General features: G+C 42.6%; 1 protein-coding gene across 1 annotated transcript; it reads right to left on the bottom strand.

Annotated features, from left to right (window-relative positions):
• Positions 1 to 8,017: 8,017 nt before the first annotated feature.
• Positions 8,018 to 9,594, bottom strand: rgs5b (regulator of G protein signaling 5b). The gene is made up of 5 exons (XM_076020896.1): positions 9,446 to 9,594; positions 9,227 to 9,316; positions 9,063 to 9,124; positions 8,803 to 8,966; positions 8,018 to 8,711 (listed from the first exon to the last, which is right to left on the bottom strand). Exons 1-5 carry the CDS (start codon positions 9,487 to 9,489, stop codon positions 8,535 to 8,537), a joined length of 537 nt encoding a protein of 178 aa, XP_075877011.1. The 5' UTR covers positions 9,490 to 9,594; the 3' UTR covers positions 8,018 to 8,534.
• Between the last annotated feature and the right edge of the window lie 10,371 nt (positions 9,595 to 19,965).

The following is a 19,965-nucleotide window of genomic DNA, read 5'->3' as shown; positions in this document are numbered from 1 at the left end:
GACCCGACAGCAGCTGATACAGTGCTGTTCTGTTTGTTCTTGACCTGCGCAGGCTTTACTGTGAGGAGGCACACAGTGAGGCGCTAATGGATCCTTCTCAAAGTGCTGACATGCTGAAGCTGTCGACCTTGAGTCTTCCTGCAGCCTTTGTGCATTCATCAAAACTCTATGAAGGATGAACAAAGCAAAGCGGTCAGCATGGGAAAAGTCTCAAGGCAAACTTTTCAAAAATGTGACTGGTGCGGCCTTCTGTGTGCAGGTATTGAATATGTTTCCCCCCTGTTGTAGCACATTTAAACTTAAATTCGCTGATTGCTTTTCAGCAGCAAAGACAAGCTTCAAAATCACAAACAAATCCCATCCTGGAGAACCTGGCTGTGACCTGGGACATTATTAGTCTAGACTGCTGTTTTAGCTTTTTGTAGGAAGCGTCATGCTGTACTAGGAGCTGCTGAACGCAAGACAAAATCATTCCAAAACCTTCAGTGGCGCTGTTGGCCCTTACAGGTTCATGTTTCGACCAAACGTCAGCTACGCCTTATATCCAGCAGGTGGCAACAGCGGTCTTTGCTTTTAATGTGTGGACAAACTCTCTCTCTCTCGCTCTCTCTCTCGCTCTCTCTCTCTCTCTCTCTCTCTCTCTCTCTCTCTCTCTGTCTCTCTCTCTCCCACACACACACACACACACACACACACACACACACACACACACACACACATACAGATGCAGCGAGACAACAGTGCGTGAGGACAGAGTGAGTGTCCTCTGAGCTCACCCTGCAGGGGGCCAGTAAGTGCAGGTGCTTCAGGAGATCTTTGTGAGGTCTTCTGCCCCCTGCAGCTGTGATGATGATAATGCTTTTCTTTTCTTTCTACCACACGTGTCTTGTCGGTCGGGGTGTATTTCACTCACTCCACCGTCACGTGTTGGCACTTCATTACGGTGTTGCATATGTATGTGTTTTTGTTTCGGCCCTTCGAAGTGAGGAGAAGACGATGCATGTGCGTCAGATGGCAGGGTTCATTTTAACACGCAGCGGAGGTCAGGGCGTTCACCTGATACAGAAATGAACGGTGTGGGTAACGAGGGATCTGGCATGGGGCGGCTCCTCTTTAGATTTTCTCACGTGCCGTGTGAGGCAAGAGCTCTTGGTCTTTTCATTGAGTGTCTAAGTGTCAATGAGGTCCACATTTTATGATGACACACAGTCAATCTATAAAAATAATAATCGCAGAACGGAGCATCTGTTTAGTCCACCTGCCTGCCAATCAGGACTTGGGAGCTGTTTTGACATTCACAAGCCGGACCAGAGATCACACTGACATGAGATCAGCGACCGAGCACGAAGGCCTGAAAGGTCCCCACGAAATCAATTACTTTAATGACTTTGACACTGAACGCTTTTGAGTCACACACACACACACACACACACACACACACACACACAGCTGTGTGTACACAAGGCTATAACAAAAGCCTGCTTCACTATCTCTTGAATCGGGAGCAGATATCAAAAGCAGCCTTTTATGATTGTTTGAAACGTCCTCTTCTTGTCTGCCGTCCTTGCCAGAAACATCCACAGGTAACCAAGAAACTATACAGCTCTGCTACTTTCAGGAAAAATACCCTGCATGCTGTTCACTCAATTCATTTACTGCTTCCCATTGCAATTGTTTCCTTTTAATTTGATTTAATATCTGCTTCTGAGGTGGCAGTAGACTTATACTTTCTCATTCTTCTTCCCCTGTCATTGTTTGCTTATCGTTGTGGCTTTTAATGCAGCAAAACCAAGACAAGTGGACTTCTCTGACTCATATTTTCTGAAATGAATTGTTTCCTGCAACCCCTAGCGACAAAATAAATTTGTGTATGTCGCAAAAAACCTAAACTTTCCTCATAATGAACACGGTGGCCTGAGTCTGACTTTGCACACTGACGGTGGATTGTCTGTCGAGTGTTTACAGTTTGTGAATTCTCACACAAATAACTTTTTAAGCGAGAGATCTTTTCACCCGAAAGCTTTGCCGGCACACTGTTAAGAACTGATTAACGTCTTGACCTTGACTGCAGCTTTTAGAGGCCCATCATTTCCACTTGGCTGCCTAGAGTTAAAAACCCCAACCAGGAAGTGCCATCTACACTTCGGGTAATACAGAAACAATTTGACATCAATCCCTCAGTTATTTACACGGTTATTATTAGCTGAAATGTTAAATTACACATCCTCTGTCGGGATGTTGTGGGAACTGGAGGCTGCTCCGGAGCTGAGAGGAGACTGTCGCAGGAAGGGCAGAGCAACTTACGCACGAGAAAGTTCTGCAAGACTTGAAAGGGCAAAATATCACCAAATAAATGAGAATGATGGAACATGTGATAAACATGATAGAGGGAACTTGTGGAAAATGTTCTCAGTGCTTTGCCGTGTTCCATCGGCATGTGTCCCTGCTGAGTCACGGCAGAGACACACGGTGAGCGGCAACAATGAAAAGAAAACTTCTATACAATCCTCCAACCTTGTCCAGAACTTTTAATAATGAAACTTTTCTTTCAACGTTCTGCAGAGAGAGAGAGAGGGAGATAGAGAGAAAAAGAGAGAGAGGGAGAGAGAGAGAGAGAGAGAGAGAGAGAGAGACAGAGAGAGAGAGAGAGAGAATTGTGCAGCTCGTGCTAGTAAGACTATAAAACTAACTGAGACGTCTCAATGATGGTTGAGTTATAAGTTGTTTGTTGTGTCACATTGTCCACCAAGGGGCCTTGTTTACTCAGCGGAAGTTTTCAGTGGGACTTAACGCACTGGAGGCTGCTGAGGACCTGCAGGGAGCCGCTTTGTTTTGGTCTGCATGCAGTGCAACAAATACAACATCCATCAATCCATTTTCAAAACCCACTGGCTCACGGGGGTCTGCTGGAGCATCTCCCAGCTGTCTTAGGGCGAAGGCAGGGTGACACCCTGGACAAGTCGCCAGTTCATCGCAGGGCCACATAGACACAAACAACCATTCACACTCACATGCACACCTACGGACAATTTAGAGTTTCCAATTCACCACACGCCCTTTTGGACCGTTGGAGGAAGCCGGAGGACTCTGAGATTTTGCAATGTCACCATTGCAAAATCATTCAAAAACACAATTTGTTGACATTCTCCAATTTTATTTTATTTAAGTTTTCCTTGCTAAAAGTTGTTTTTAATTGCTTAACTGGACTGGCCCCACAAGTGATGTCACAGATGTTTAAAAAGACAGGCAACTCTAGGACAATGACAAGGACCTCAACCAAGGAGAACTGTCAAATTCCAAGATGCAGGACAACATTTGGTCAATCAGCGCAAAGTCCACTACTATGGAATTGCCCCCCATTGGAAATTAAATCCCAAACTGAACTGAAGAGGTTTCCTATGAAAGGCAAACATTGGCTCAAGCAGCAGCAGAAATGTGAACATAAATTTTCTAAGTCATTGTCAACACAACATAACAGCATCTACATTTAAATCATGTTTTTATTTTTGTAATTGACAACTGTAATCAAGTGTTTGTTTGGTTTTTTTTGTATTATTCACTGCATTTGTATAATTTAATTTTAACAGTTTTTTCAGTACATCTCATTGGATTTTAAAAGGCTGACCAGGGACAAAGACTACAAATTAGCTAAAGCTAGATGTCTTATATACATCACATTTTCCCTTTTTTGTGGCAATGCTGGATGTATCGTCCCTGTTAAATAAACATTAAAAATAAAAAAATAAAATGAAACCCACGCGGACACAGGGAGAACATGCAAACTCCACAAAGAAAGATCGAACCCATGACCTTCCAGCTGTGAGGCTACAGCGTTAACCACTTCTTCACCATGTCGTCCAGAATACAACTAGTATTTATCTAGTATTATTACCATGATGAAGATGATTAGTGTTTCAACTCAGTGAGACAGACAGACAGACAGACAACAGACATCGTTTTGTGTTGCAACATTTACCTTCAAATGTCTCTGTGTTTTGTCACGCAGAGGGAAACAGCACAGACAAGCCCTAACAAAAAGACTGTCCACACCTTCACCAAATGGGGGAAACATGACTTAACCTCACCTTAGCTATATGCTAATGGCAAACACATGTAGCACCTGCCCGACGTGAGTCACCACTGCTGCTTGCACAGCCTGGATAAATAACGTGGACAGGTTCACTAGCAACCACGTCTTTACGTGGTGGCAGGAGGGGGAGTTCATTAGCGGCATTATTGAAATTTAATCAAGATGGATAGAAATGAAAAAAAGCAAACAAATGACAAATGGGTTTCGGCTCCCATGAAATAAACTGTGTTCTGCAGACAGAGACTCTCGCCACAGCTGCACTCATCGGGGCCTCGTTTGTTCCCTTAGTAACAGTGGCTCCTTTTGTTTTCTGTGCTACTCCAGCAAGTTCAAGCACTTATTAATCACCATTTGCTCAGCGAATATGTTTAAAAATGAGCGCACTGACTCATTTCAGCCAGAGAAGTGGGCACATGGGTGAGCCAGGCGCACACGCACACACACACACACACACACACACACACACACACACACACACACGTAAATGTGCGCACGCGCGCATGCACACACACACACACACACACACACACACACACACACACACACAGTCACAGAGCTCTACCTCTTTTCACGTCGCCCCCTAACTGGCATTCTAAAGATTCATTAAAAGGAAAGCAGAGGGAGGGTGAAGGGAGGGGTCCAGCCTCAGCTTCACCCAGGTGTGGGAGGTGACTGACTGTGTTTACACTGTAAGGACTGTAAAACTTTACGGTCCTGTATGTAAAGCTAAAACAGTGGTTGATTATCTTGTTTTCTTCCTTTTGTGTAAACACATTATGGTTATTCCTGGGCGACCGGCGCCAAATAATCGCCCTCAGCCAGAAAATGGACTTGACGCAGTGTCTCCTCAAACAAATAAAGAAACCAGAGTGCACTTGAGTCATAGTCACAATAGTGGACAATTTCTGAAAGCAACATCTTGTTTTTTTTTGCCTTTTCGAGGTAAATGCATGTGTTTGGTTCTGTGTGTTTTTTTTCTTAGTTTTATTTGTTGGAGAAGGTTTCACATCTAAATGACAACAACATTGCATCCTTAAGGATGACCAGAGAGAAAAAAGGTTTCATAAAGTTAGTGACAGTTGGAGATAATTCAAGGAGTTTAAAAATAGGAAATTAAATGTGTGTGTGAAGAAGCTGAATCAAAAAAAAAAAAGTTTCAGTCTTGACAGGCTGCTACTCAGAGGAAACATTAGCTGCTATAAATAGACCTATAAGGTTTTTCCATGATGTTGGTCTTGCACTTTTTTCCTGGAAGCCAACAGAGGTGGTGGTGGTGGTGGGGGGGGGTGATATTGTTGCAGAGGACAAAATTTGTCACTTAGTCAGTACGTGAAACTGCTCCCAATGATTGATTTTTTTGAGTGTTTTTCTATTTCAGCACGGTGTAGTGCAAATATTAAATGCTTCGAATTGTTCTGCGTCAGTCCGAGGTGTGAGCCCTGGTGGAATCCTCAGCACTTTGGACAAACTGACTCTGCACTTTAAATGATGGTAAGGTGCTTTCAGTCACGTCTCTTCTTTACAAAGCCAGTTTGTCAGAGGTCTGTAAAATTGAACAAATGCAATTGATGTGCAAATATGTAATTGATACATTCTGCCAAACGCACACACACACACACACACACACACACACACACACACACACACACACATCATTTTGATAAAAGTAGCAAAATACATTATATATTTATGAAGTATTTCTAAAGTATTCTTTAAAACATTTCTAATATTTTCCCCCATAACAAATTACTGCGCATTAAAGTACAAAATCATACTTTCACTTTTGAAAGGGATTTTTGCAAGTTGTGAAAAAAATTCGATGTTTTGAAATCGAAGCCCAGCTTGAGACGACAACAGCTTTGTTTCTGCTGTCGGTTTGATGAGACAGAAAATTGGAGTGGGTCTATTTTGGCCTCCAGGCATTAAGATAATTATTGAAATTACTCAGAACCTTTTTTAATGACATAATTTTCTTCCCTCCACCCAGTTGCTCTGGCAACACGTGTCTTATCGTTTCAAATCAGAACTTGAACAGACTGTTCAGACAACACCCTCCTGACAGAAACCCATGTGTTGCATTGAAACAACAGTTGTTTTTTTTTACTCCTCCCTTTTGCTGCCGCGCCTCTTCAGGTCTCAACACGCTTTTGTCTTATTTGGTATAATCACGAGAAGAATGCTGCACGCATGGGGACAGCGACCATCAACAGGGCACATCAGTCTGGACAAAGTTGCCCAAGGAGTTGCTCTCAAACCCCATCTGGGTCTCTGCTCATGAAATTCAGCTTGCTTCACAGTGCAGGTGGGTATTTCATGCATAAATCTCTCTTACAGTGAATCCAGACAGAAGAAGCTTTACCAGAAACACACTCTCTTGTGATAAATGAGAGAAACTGTGCTGAGAGTGAGCTTAACTTCCCATAAACGCCTAAGTGGTAGTAATGACTTTGCCCTCTCTGTCTCCATTAGCAGCTGAGTGTGTTTGAGCGGGGAGGTGGCCGCTGCAGCATTCAGCGGAGGCGGTGACAATGGCGATGGTGGAGACACGGCTAATTCTCAAAGCAGGGGAGGCTGCTGTGACTCACTGACTGTGGTAGTAAATACAAACTGCCTGTGGAGGAGCTCAGTGGGTGGCAGCCGTCGCCGTGGAAACCATCCATCACACCAAAAAAAAATCGCTGATTTCTGGGCACAGCCCAATGTATTTATCACAAAAGTTAAAGATGACAGGAAATACTGTGGAATGTCCTGGCTTTGAGTGACAGGAGGACATCAATTCTTAATTAGACTGAATGCGTTGCCATAACCAGCAGTAGCATGAAAACAGATGGGATTAGCACTGGAAAACTCCTGTGATTTCTGCTCCTGAATACCAAACGTGCAGAAGGTCCAACAATGCATCAGTGTGAGCGAGAAACTTAGGCTCGGCGTTTTAATTTTTTGGTGGGCGGCTTTAAACAGAAGGCTAAACATGATTTCTTTTTCTAGATCCCTGGAGAGTTTTTTTGGGGGGAGGGGGAGGCGAGGGGATGGGGATGGGGTGTAGTGGGGTGTGGGGTGGTTTATTAATTGGCTACCCGTAATTATTATGTTCTATGTCCTGCGTGAAACAGAAACATAACAGGTGAGAGAAGTTCCTGATTTAAACCCAACAACAATGAAGCTACATAGCAGCGAAGTTAGCCTGTATTCAAGCACATGTAGGTCCTTCTGATCAGAAGGAAGAAGAAACAGTCGAACCAGAGACCCTGAAGTAAGACAACAAAGAAGAAAACGACGATGGAGAGCAGAGGTGTGGACCTGAAGGGCGGTGCTGCTGGGACACCAATGAAGAAGAAGAAGAAGAAGAAGAAGAAGAAGAAGAAGAAGAAGAAGAAGATCCTTGTGAAGTTTGAGCCTCCTCAGTTGAAGTTAAAATATGACAACTTGGCTAACAGTAAGCCAAATGCTAAGCTAAGCTAAGTCTGTTGAAGAGAGCGACACAAAATAAAAGGAATGAGTTGTTCCATTGAGTATCACCCTAAATGCTGAACATACGAACATACGATGAATTACATTTTCCTCTGATGATGAATCCAATGACGGTGTGTTGATTCCAGCAGTTTACTAAATAATCTAAATGAAGTTGACTCAGCATGGCTTTCCAACTCATCCAATGGACTGAGCAGGGTTCTGGTGCAAGTCCTGATGCACATATCTGCATGTGCAAACACACTTACCACAAATCTTTCCGTCCCGTAGGACCAGAAAAAAGGAGTCACCCAGTCACCTACGTGTGAAGAGGAAGCGTTGAGGCGTCTGTCTGCTTTGCAGATGGAACGGCACAAATGAGCTTTGTCCACATTGTTTCTGACCTCAGTCACTGACGTTAACCGCAAGAGCAAGTCATGGTTTCCACCGAGGCAAAAAAGAAATCAGGCTCCACAATCAAGTGTCTTAAATGTCGTTTATTCACTACATTTCTTTCTTTTCCAGTAAAAATCACATACAGGTGTGGCATACAAACCAGTTCAACACTGACCGTCCGCAGACACTTGTGTCACAAAAATAGAATTACTTTAAATAAATAATAAATAAATACTGTGGTGTGGTGATAGTTTTAGTTGTGTGAACACAATCTTTCTATCTCTGCATTTTCTGCTGGCTGCCGCCACCGTGGCTGCGTGTCTTCAGTACAGTTTCGTCTGCCTCTCGGAGGCTCAGAGACTTCGAGAGATGCAGCTTCTTCAAGCATTTCGGTTTCTATCTCACAGCTTCATTCGTCTCCACGCTCCTTCCAGTCTGATTTTGTAACGGAATGATTCCGCAGCCTGGCGCCCAGCTCCTCGGCACCGGGTTTATTTTTGTTCCGTGAGAACGTTCCAGTCTCTGCTGTGCGTCGGTCAGCTTCAAGTCCGTTTCAAAGAGCAAACGTGTCGGGGAAACATTAGCCCGCCTTCTTTACTTAGCCCCGCTTGGCTTTCCTGCTGACCTCCAGGTAGGTGGGGGACTTGAGGAAGCGAGGGTAGCAGTCTTTCTCCATCAGGGTGTAGACTTTGGACTGGGCCAGCTCGAAGCAGGACTGTCTGGGGTGCTCCGTGTTCTCCTTTGTGATGGCTTTGGTCATATGGTCAAGATTTACCTGACGGGCAAAAGAATAAATAGGTTTTTTAGCACAAGGTAAGAGAAGGCCGATGCGAAAAAAGAACAATGGACGTAAGGCTGATATTTACCTCACGGGGCGAGTCTGAAGAGATGAACTCATCGTAGATCTTCTTGGCTTTGGTGGCCAGTTTGGATGTTTTGCTTTCCTTGAAGTCCTCGCACGCCAAGTAGAAGGCGATGTTCTCCTCACTGAACTCTGAAACCAGGAAGGCTCTGAAGAGGCAGAGTCCATCTGAGCGACACAGAGGGCAGAGGACCGTCAGTTCCTGCTTCTCACCGCCAAACATGTAGAGTGATCAGAGCGACAGAGAAATTGTGGAGGTCTTACTTTGACTGGACAGCAGTTTGTCAAACGACTCCTTCCATGTCTGAGGCTCGTCTTCATTCCACCTACAGAGGAAGGAGGGAAAAAAGGAGGAATTAGGGAAATTAATTCAGTCACTTTCATTTGCCTGAAGTGTGTCAAAAAAAAAAGCTGAATGCAAATCTCACCTTAGTTTGTCATTTTTCTTTGACTGGCTGTTGGTGCTGTGATCCGACTTCTGCAGCAAACTTCCAAACAAAGCTTTCAGCTCCTTTGCCCTGCCAAGACAACAACATCAACAAAAACCAAGTCAGACTTTGCTTAGATTAAAAAATAAGCGGAATATAAGAAAAAAAAACAAAACAAAAGCCGCTCCCTCCTGCCCAGAAAGCAGTATTGGCTCTCACCTCTCCAGGCAGGTGATGGGCAGCGAGTCCAGTCCTCTGCACATACTGATAATAATCCCAGCGGGTTGGCCTTTCCAAAGAACTTCTGTGTGCGTCTGCCTCTCCGGCTCTGAGTTCGTCTGAGTCTGTGACTGAGCAGCGTGAGAGTGCGGTGCTTTATATGGAAGTCCACAGAGTGACATCACGGCCGCCAGCCAATGGGGTGGGAGCTGGCACAGGGACGGGGGAGACTCCTTGACACATTTTTCCCTGTGAACAGCTTCCCCTCTGCTCGACAACGTGTTGCGACCATCGCAGCGGCTGGGATTACTTCACAACTGTCAGATGTCTGTGCACTCAGTCAGGACGAAGGAACGTGTGCATGTGTGTGTGTGTGTGTGTGTGTGTGTGTGTAATGTTTGAATGTATATGAGGAGAGGCACATGTCGAAGAATAACTGACAGTGGCCACGTTACAGCCAGCTGTGGGCTTCATAATGAGATAAACTCCTTTAAGGGACTTTCACCAGAAAGCCTTGCATGTACAATGACATTAGAGGCAACTTGGTTTCAGGAATTATAGTCCCACATTTCTGTCGGCACAAATCCAATAAGTTAACATGAAAGAAGTCAGCAATTAATTTTTATCAACAAACAAAACTCACTAATGTAATTATGTATAAAATTAATTAAGGTAATTTGATTTAAAGTTGATAACACTGTGAATAATATTATTCTTATTCTTATGGGTAATACTACTACTACTACTACTACTACTACTAATAATAATAATAATGATAATAATGATAATGATGATGATGATGATGATGATGGATGGATGGATGGATGGATGGATGGATGGATAGTAAAAATGATTTATTTTTGAATTATAATGAATGACGATTAAAAACAAGCAACCGAAAGAGTCATCCTGTTTTCCTGTTTTTTTTCCAATTGCGTGCTCGTTCTTGCTTTAATTGCCATGTTTGACTTGTGTGATCTCTGGTGATCATATTCAGGCGCAACCAGAAAGAGAAGACCATATTTACACTGGAATTTCAGTGAATTCTGGAGACAGAGAAACCCAGATTCCTTTGTGTACACTAATTTGCCCGCGGGTTTTTTTCGGGATCACCACACCTCACAGAACCTGTGGGATTGATGCGCCATGTGAGCAGACTCATCCCGACCAGACAGGTCGGACAAAACACAGACACAGAGGTTAATCCAGCTCCGCCTGTCCTGAGTTTGATTGCAAATGGATAATTATGTAAATGTTCACATGAAGTAGCTTGACTTGTGCAACCGAGCAATGGGTGTGTTTGAGAGGGCAAGAGATTAATATTACTAGTTATTTTCCAGTGGAGAACATTCGGTCTTCTTGACAATATATATTTATTTTAAAAAGCTAATTAAAAAAAAAAAGGAAATCGGAAAGCAGTTGTAATCACATGTCAAATTGCACCATAAAAAAGCAACCATCCAAAGTCACAACTTTTCGAAGTTTAAGTTTTTCAAGTTCCTGTTCAAAGTCCTTCACACCATTACGACTCTATATTGACAAGAACGGGATTCAGAGGAAGTTGCAGAGATGTTTCGTGGTAACCGATTGTTTATTCAGCTCTACTTCTGAATGAACACAGTCATAAACTGTAGCACAGCGTCGGTCTGGCCTAAACAGCGAGGTTAGCGTAGGTAGCTTAATTTAGCTGCACCATAAATTATGAAACAGTCAGTTGACAGGAACACAGTCAGAGTTATTCCCCCTATTGTGTGTGTGTGTGTGTGTGTGTGTGTGTGTGTGTGTGTGTGTGTGTGTTGGACAGAAGCAAGACAGAAGAAACAAGGGTGTTCAGAATTTATTTTTTGTCTAAGTAATGCTTCTCTCTCTTTCTTTATTTTATGCTGTTTAATCAGTGGACAAAACTTAAAGCTTCCAAGCACCTAAAAAGGGGTAGTTCACAACAGTTTTCCACCAAATGTTTCCATGATATGGCCACTATTCCTTCTGTGCAACTCCAGAAGGATTGTGTTGATTAGAAAATGGCACCAAAGCATCTATAAACATAGTGGTGAGTATGAATTAAAGGTTAACTATTCTATTAATAGGTTTTCAATTTGAATCAAGGGTTTTGTCATTTCTGGTCAAGTCTGGTCAAAGCATAAGAATTGAGTGATAAATACTGAAGATTTAAAAACATGATCTTTGAACTTTATTGAAATAGACACAAACAAAAATGCACAACATCAAAATGTTCAGTTGTGTGTCTACTGGTTGTTTCACCACATCATCCTAATGTATTTCCTTAGTGAGGTGAGAGGGCTCATTTCTGGTAGGTGTGGAAAAGGCCTGTTTGCATGCATGTGTCATGAGGAAGTGTTTGCACAGTGTCTGTCTTTCTGTCTGTCTCTCTGTCTGCCTTTCCTTTTCTTTTGTTTCTTGGGTCAGTGCCCATGATGAAGTGCATATTTACAGCCTTGGGGGAGAGAAAACAATTGTTCACGGATATTTTCTAATCTCTAATCTAATCTATATTTGGACAGAACAAAGCCCCTGCTGACAGTAAATTCTTCATGCACAGTTACTTGCTCGGGGAAAAAAAAGGGGAAACTCAGGCCGGAGAGCTGATAGACGGGTTGTGAGTTGTCTTCCTGCGTGTGCAGCCCCCAACAATAGCTTCCCCTCCCACTGGCTGACGCGCCTTTGTGCGCCGCAAAAAGGCTTGAGTGCAAACCTCCGGGTCACTTCAGCCGGTGATAACAAACAGAGTCGGCAGGCACAACGCATGGCGAGAAGAGCCTCCAGCAAGGAGGGAAGGAGCTGGAAAAGTGGGGCAGGTAGCAGTGGAGGTCAAGAAGGTTCTGTAAGAAAAGCAAACAGGCCGTCGTTCTGTGCAAGTTTGTGAACACACGTTCAAGAAGCGTGCAAGATGTTGTCAGAGTTGTTTTGAGAAACAAAATGATTTTCTGTTTCATTACAATATTGAATGGATATTGAAGCATAAAAAATGCACTGCAGTGATTCATGTCATGTAGCTGTTGATGATGTAAAATCTTTGACTGAGTAATACGTTACACATACATTACTTATTACCTAACTTGAAATATGTCTTGATGTAGACTTCATTTTCTTTACGTTAAATTAAGATAAGCAAAGCAATTATTTTGATTACCCCTATATTTGCTTTTATGTAGCGTGTTTTAATGCAAATAAATGATTAATAATGTGAAATATCAAACAATTAAAACTGCCTTCTAAATAAAGAATTGATTTATTAATTATGGCCTATGAGAACTTGAAACAAACAAGACAAAAGATGTCCCCATCTGGATGTTGTATTTCAGCTGCTGCTCATCACCACATGGAAAAAAGAGAATGTTTTCTTTGCATAACATTAATTCGTTTCTGTTCCCAGTCCCTTTCAAGAAAGAAACACCAACCTCTTCAGTGTTAACATCTTCTCCAGCTACAATGTTTGTTAACGACATTGTATTTCAGAAAATTGGACAACAGAAATTCTGAGTGAACATAACTGATGTTACATCAGCCATGAATTAGTTATCTAACTGCAGAAGGACACATTTTGCTGGCATCCATCCTTCTCATTGTCGCATTGTCGCCATTGATGCACGATGTAGGTCAGTCAATACGATGCTGGGTAGAGCACACTGGGTTAATGCGACAGGAGAAGAAGGAGGCAAAGACGAAGTCGGCCAAACACTCAATGACCAAAATTGGGTCACTCTAGCAACCATGTGTTTGTGGCCCATTCTCATCGCTCGCTGTGAAACATGTCAAAATGTTTTCTTTGTCCTCTACAAAGAAAGGAGAAAAGGTCAATGATAAAAAGTGTCTGCTCTATTTTCCCTCAGCGAGGTGAATTGAATAATAGTCTGTGGACGAAAAGAGTGCGAGGCCATTTCTGTCTGACGTCAGTTCAAGACTGACGGAGTGTATCACCCTTGGAGTTCAGCACTCCTGGGGTGTTTTGTTGGGGCCTTTTTCTTACATAATTAATCTTGTTTTATTAACATTGTTAATATTCTGATTACATTTGCTTGACTGGAGACCTGGATGAAAACTCAGGTTGTGTGACACCGGACGTTTATCTGAATTGTGCTAATTTCTGTTCATGATATGAAGTCACCACTTACATGCAGAATTACAGGATTTTTATTTTTATTTATTTATTTATATTTATGTATTTATTTATTTACCTCTGCAGGAACAACTGTCCTCCCTACTTGCCTGCAGAGTTTCTGACTATCAACTGTCAGAAAGGACCAATCATGCTTGGGTAAGGTTTCTGATACTGTCTGCCTCGCCAGAAAAACTAAAGAGTTACTGATAAGATCTAAGGTCCTGTCCACATGTGTGGACGCAACTTTTTTCGACCCCGGGAAAGAAAGAAAACAGCAACGTTCCCGTGTGGACAGGGCCTAAATCTAAGAATATTACCAACTTAATCCAGCACCGGGGTCACACACCGCTTCCTGCTCCTTGTCATTATTAACCTCATCTGGTCATCTGCTGCTTTCTGGAAGGGCCTTACAGATGCGGGAAGTCCTTGGAATTTCCAGAGAGTGGATGCTGCATTTCCCAGACCAGATGACCGTGGCCTCCATCTGGAAGGCTGCCAACAACAACTGCCCTCACCCCCCTTTTTTTTCGTCGTCTTCTACTTCAAATCTTTCCCTCTCCCTCTTCTGCCTACATGCTCTCATCTTTTCTGAGCCTTTTGTCAGCGAGTCAGCAAAACAAGAAGACAGACGAGAGCAGAAAGGCAGCCTGGTTGTTTCCTCTGGAGCTACTGGGAGCATATTTATGTTGTGCATTTGGGCTGCACACAGAGGTTTCTGAGTGGCACCATCTGGCAGTGGACAAGGAAAGTCACGTCTTGCATTTTCACCCGGCTAACTATCAGCCTGAGCAGGTGGAGGCCGACCTAATGAATCCCAACGAGGAGGCCCGACCGGTGTTCGCTGCTGCTGCACATGATCCTATCTGTGTTCTCAAATGTCAGCCACTCTGACAGCCACTCCACTGTGAGGATGCTAAATCAATGTTTAATATCCTCGGGTACCCTGGAACAGCAGTGGCTCAAAAAACGAAGCAAAAAAAAAGAAAAAAGATGTTGATTCCAGATTCAGCTGCCTGCACCTGCTGGATACCAAATCTGGATGTATTATTTTAATCCGATTCACAGATCTCTCAATATATATGCATTTCCCCTCACCCATCTGGCAGGAAAGTGCTCAGGTTTTGCTCGCATAACAAGAAAATAGCAGATCACGTGGAGGGATCCTCATTTAAATACGCCGCCAAGCCCTTGTGACCGGACCCTCGTCGGCGACACTGTGCATGTCAACACATTTGAAAGCGTACTTAGCGCACATTCAGAACAATAACAGACGGCGGCTTGCAGTGAAAGCGCATTGACTCTTCCTTGGAAAACTCAGTGGGAGGCTAACAGGTTTGCCCTCGTTAACACCAATACAAACAGGGCCTGCGGCAGGGCCTGAACTGCAGCAGCGGGACGTTGGCAGAGCTGCAGCTAATTGGGTACATTGCCAGAAATCCTTCTGGCTGTTTATTACAGGGAAAAAAAACAGTGATCAAGTGTGTGTGTGTGTGTGTGTGTGTGTGTGTCTCCTCTCATTATGTGACAGCACAACAGGATGAGTGGGAACACAAGGATTATGAGGCTGCTTTTAACGTAACACAGAAGTGTCGCCGGTGTATTTTTGTGTGTGCAATGTTTGATACAGTCATGGAAGCGATGCCCTTAAGAGACGGCACTTCAGATGGCAGTATGATCCATCCAGGTTGATTGATTGATTGATTGATATAAATTTTGCCCTGTACCCATCGGCAGTTTTTATCTTAGATGCCAGCGGTGTGTTTCATCAAGGAACCACAATAACATGATTCCAGAAAACTGTCTATTTAGTCCTTTGTCTACTTGGGGTTGGGAGTTGAGTTTCCTGCTAAAATTGACACTTGATTGCAATTTTTACAAGTATCAGAGGGAACCAAAGCAGATGGCGAAGCCAGCAACTGACCAGGGGTGTTGTTACTTCGATAGGAGACGTATTAGTGCCCTTTGTGACATCATAAAAGACCCATTTCCAAAAGAAAAAAGTCAACATGGATTAATTATTGTTGGAGAACATTGGTAAAATTTGCACATTGAGAAAAATATGTATATTGTGTCAATACAATGACAAATGATCTGAACATAAAAAAGACAAAGCAAGCCAGGAAATTCTAACCTTGAAATTTAACAATAGAAGCAGTACAGATGTAAAGGGCAATTTAAATGCTACTTATATAGCTTCTAGGGCAGTAAGCTAGGCATTGAAGACAAGAACATGCACATGCATCATGCATCAGTAACATCAGCATAACATCTTCAGCTTCACGGCTTTTGCCTTGTTTTTCTTTCCATCACTCCCAAGTGGGTAAATATTGTTTGCTGCAGGCTTTTTGGGGCAAAGGTGAGGATTATTTTGGGGCCAGCCTGTTGAAGGTTTCTAGGCAGACACATCTGCCCAGAAAGCCGCCTGCTCGGCAGCGCTGGAGTGCTGGCGGAGGGCTTCTTTCTCAGAAATGAAGTGTGAAATGTGGTTCATTGCAACAGGAGTCTGTGGCCACGCTGGTGGCCCGGCGTGGAGGCGAAAGGTACACCAGCCTCTACATTAATGACGGCACTCAGGCAGGAGCATTGTGTTGTATGGTCTTGTAAATGTACCCCCACCCCAAATTACATAAAAGTCTTTGAATAGACTTAAGTTGGAAAAAAATGTTGGCTTCAAATTCTTCAGAGACTGAATAAGCTCTATATTTTACAAGCTATTTGCAACTAAGTCCGATCCCTAACCTACTGATGAAGTTTTTTTTTTGTTAGATATCCAAATTAATGCAAAGGTCATCACTGTTTTCTAACCATGATCACTGATGATCTTTGACCTGTCAGTGAATTCACAAATCAGAAAAGTCCACCCTTTACATCTGTTTGGATGTGCAACATGATATTGTACAGGGACACGCGTGCCCCGAGGCAATCTGGCAGTCTAAGTGTGTTGGCCCACACATTATTATTTGTAATAGTTGTGAGGAGGAAAAAAAAATACGTCCATGGATACTTTTTGTCAAAGCCGAGAAAATTTAGTACTATAATGCGATTAGGACTTTTTAATGGCATTAAAAAGAGGCACTAACTCCACAGGTGTTCTATCACATTCACACTAGTGTGACAAGTTTGATGATTCCATATAGAAGCTAGCTTCTATCATTATAGCATTTAATCATGTATTTTTCCTTTTATAATCAATAATAGTACACAGACACGCTTGTGAGTTTCAAATATTTTGGAAAGTTTTTTTCCCTTTAACCCCTTTCAAAAAGTTTGCTTGCCGTGCCGTCTGAATCTCAAAGGAGAATTCATATTAAGGGAAGTGGATATTTGTGGTGCATTGTGGGCACTTCTGACGGACTGACTGCATGTTTTTTAAAAACACAAAACAAACAAAAATGCAAGCGTGGTGCAGGAAGTGGCTCATTTCTGGTGAAAAATGACTGGGGCGGACGTCTCACTCTGATTGCAACATTGCCTCTTGGCTGCACGCCCTTAGGGAGACTAGGAGAAAGAGAGAGGAAAGTGTGGGGGTTGGGGGAAGAGTTTCAGATGGAATTTAAATAATTGTTTCTCTCCTCCGTTAGTGATGGCAGCACCAAACCAGAGCTCACTGTGTGTTGGATCCTTGTCATTCCCACGTGATGCTGAGTTGGAACACAGGCTTCTCTCTGATCACAAATATAGTTTCATTTACAACAAACACTGCCAAAATATTTAAAAACAAAACAAAAAAACAACCTAAAAAACGTAATTGGCCTCAAGGAAAAAGAAGGGAATCACACAGAGCCTCTCAGCAATTTAGGCCTCATACATTTTAAATTTTATTTGTGCACTGACAAAGCTGAATAACTACAGTATATCCGGACGGGTTGCATCTAAAACAGAGAGAGGAACAAATTCAGAATAAATTCCAAGTGGCTTTGTCAGATAGACAATGGAGGTAGAAACACCCGCTGCTGTTGCGAAACATCTAATGTGTCAGCTGATGTCCACGGGTTTGTCGTCAGCTGACAGCAGATTATACAGCGTCAACTGACACTTGTGCTGAAAGCTGCAGAAAGTTATAGAGTCAAAAGTCTTAAATAACGCCCTCAGAAATCAGGCAGGAAACTGCAATTTTTGCAGAGCGAAATGAACCTGACCAGCACTTTCACAGTGGCCATGAGTTCGAAACATTACGCCCCAGATGTATCAGGATTCTCTCTTCATCCAGCCAGATGGGCACAAGTGCACAGTGACGCGCACATGTCAGGAAGTTTTGGACGTCACTCAGTCGGTCATCTGCCTCTGTTCGCACTCTTTTGCAAGTACTTTGTCTCTCTGAAGCTGACAAAGCACGCCTGACATCACTGTCACCTCTCCACCCGTCCACCCAACATTACTCGCCTTCCTCTTTGCCTTTGGCTAGTTTCCTCAAGGGGTCACTGCGGCCAGTATTCTGCCAGTATCAACCATTTCTCGTGCACGAGTGCAAAAATATGTTTTTTTTTTTTTTTTTTTTTTTACCAGGGAAGAGGTGAAAGGGGTGATTTTATTATTATTTATTATTTGTTGCGAAAACCTTCCAGACAGTTATTGGATGTCTCACTAAGCAAAACACACACGAACACACACACACACACACACACACACACACACACACACACACACACACACACACACACACACTGCTTCAGGCTTCAACAACCTGCTGAAGGCTGTGTCCACCCACATAGCAACCGGCGTTCCCACAGACTCTGCGACTGACTGTCGGCTGCTGCGCTGACTCACAGGTGACTGCCGGCCTGTTTTCACCACATGGCAATAAACAAAATTCAAAAAGTCAGTGACAAAACACAACTCTCTTTACATAACATCTGGCCCACACGCAAGGGGGTCAAAAGCAAAAACTCTCCCAGTATAATTTGGAATAACCCCCCCCCCAAACACAAAACTTTAAATTATCATAGAGATTGTATTTCATGTTTAAAGCTTGTGTGATTCAAAATAAACTGGTATTTCTGAATTTTCTTTTCAAAATTAAGGCTCACTTTTTAGGCTTAAAAATGTGTTCTTCACAAATATGATTACACATATGCCAATACCATAATGTATTTGTAAATGATCCTCTTATCTGATGTCTCATCTTATTCTTATTGTTGTTATGTGTTTGCATCTTCAGTATCTTATTGTTGTAATATGTTTAATATCTTGTTTTCATCATTTGCCAGTATCAACTTATCAGAGTATAACTTGATATTGCACTGTTTGTATCTTTGGAATTATTGCTCTGTATATGCTAATTTTATTTTTTTGAACTCTATTTTTATTTTTATTAATAGAAACACAGCACAAACAATACAACAATTCCTTGACAACATCACGAGCCATGCATGAGTACAGCTGATATGGTAAGAAGACAAAACAAAACAAAATTCAATTCAGTAGGGTCCAGAAAGCTGACCAGAAGCAGCCATTGAGAAACAACAATCAAACATGTGGACATCAGCCCAGTGTGGGGTTCCCCTCAGTTAGAGAGATATCTTGCTATTGGTAGCCATCTCCTCCCAAAAACATCAGACCTTAGTTGTAGTTTAGCAGTTAAAGCCTCCATCCCATACACTTCCCTCAGCTTCTGTTTCCACTGTGCCACCGTAGGTGGCTGTAGATTCATCCATTTTATTGTGATCATTTTCCTAGCAGTCATCAGGAGTATATGTAGCAAGTGCCTTTGGTCTCTAGTGTACATGCCTTCCGGAGCTAAATCGAACAGAAATTGACTTGGAGTGAGTATTATATTAATTCCCAGAACTTTATCTACCTCGCTCTTTACCCCCATCCAGAAAGGAAGAATCTTTGGGCAGTCCCAAAATATGTGTGAGTGGTCGCCAACCATTCCACATCCTCTCCAACAGTGCATTGCAGCTGGGTTATCTACAAATTTAGAGATAATGGAAGGTGTCTTAAAAAACCTTGTCTTTGTCTTCCAGTCAAACTCCTTCCACGTGTTACTATTGATACCTTTATGGCATCCAATGCAGATTGTTTCCCATTCCCCATCCTCAATTATAATATTTAACTCCATCTCCCATTTGTTTTTGATATAAAAAGTAGAGTCTGGAGTATCTCGTAAAAGACTTTTGTATATATGGGAAACATGCTTTTTATTAGGTAATTGATGTTTAATTATGTTGATAAAGTACATTTCTATGCTGGTTGGAGCATTTTTAATTATATTCCAATCTGCATGGTTTGTGATGTAGTGCCTTATCTGAAAGTATCGGAACATATCGCTCTGGGGTAGGAAGAATTTGTCCTGGAGATATGCGAATGGCTGTACACCAGTTATATGCTAATTTTTAAACTTTATTATGAGTATCTAGTTAAGTGATTTGACTTTGAACTAAATGTTTTCATGGTCTGC

Source organism: Nelusetta ayraudi, unplaced genomic scaffold, assembly GCF_046127955.1.
Source record: "Nelusetta ayraudi isolate G7.1 ecotype Tasmania unplaced genomic scaffold, CSIRO-AGI_Nayr_v1 ptg000011l, whole genome shotgun sequence".
Classification (NCBI taxonomy): domain Eukaryota; kingdom Metazoa; phylum Chordata; class Actinopteri; order Tetraodontiformes; family Monacanthidae; genus Nelusetta; species Nelusetta ayraudi.
This window is presented reverse-complemented; position numbering and strand designations above follow the sequence as displayed.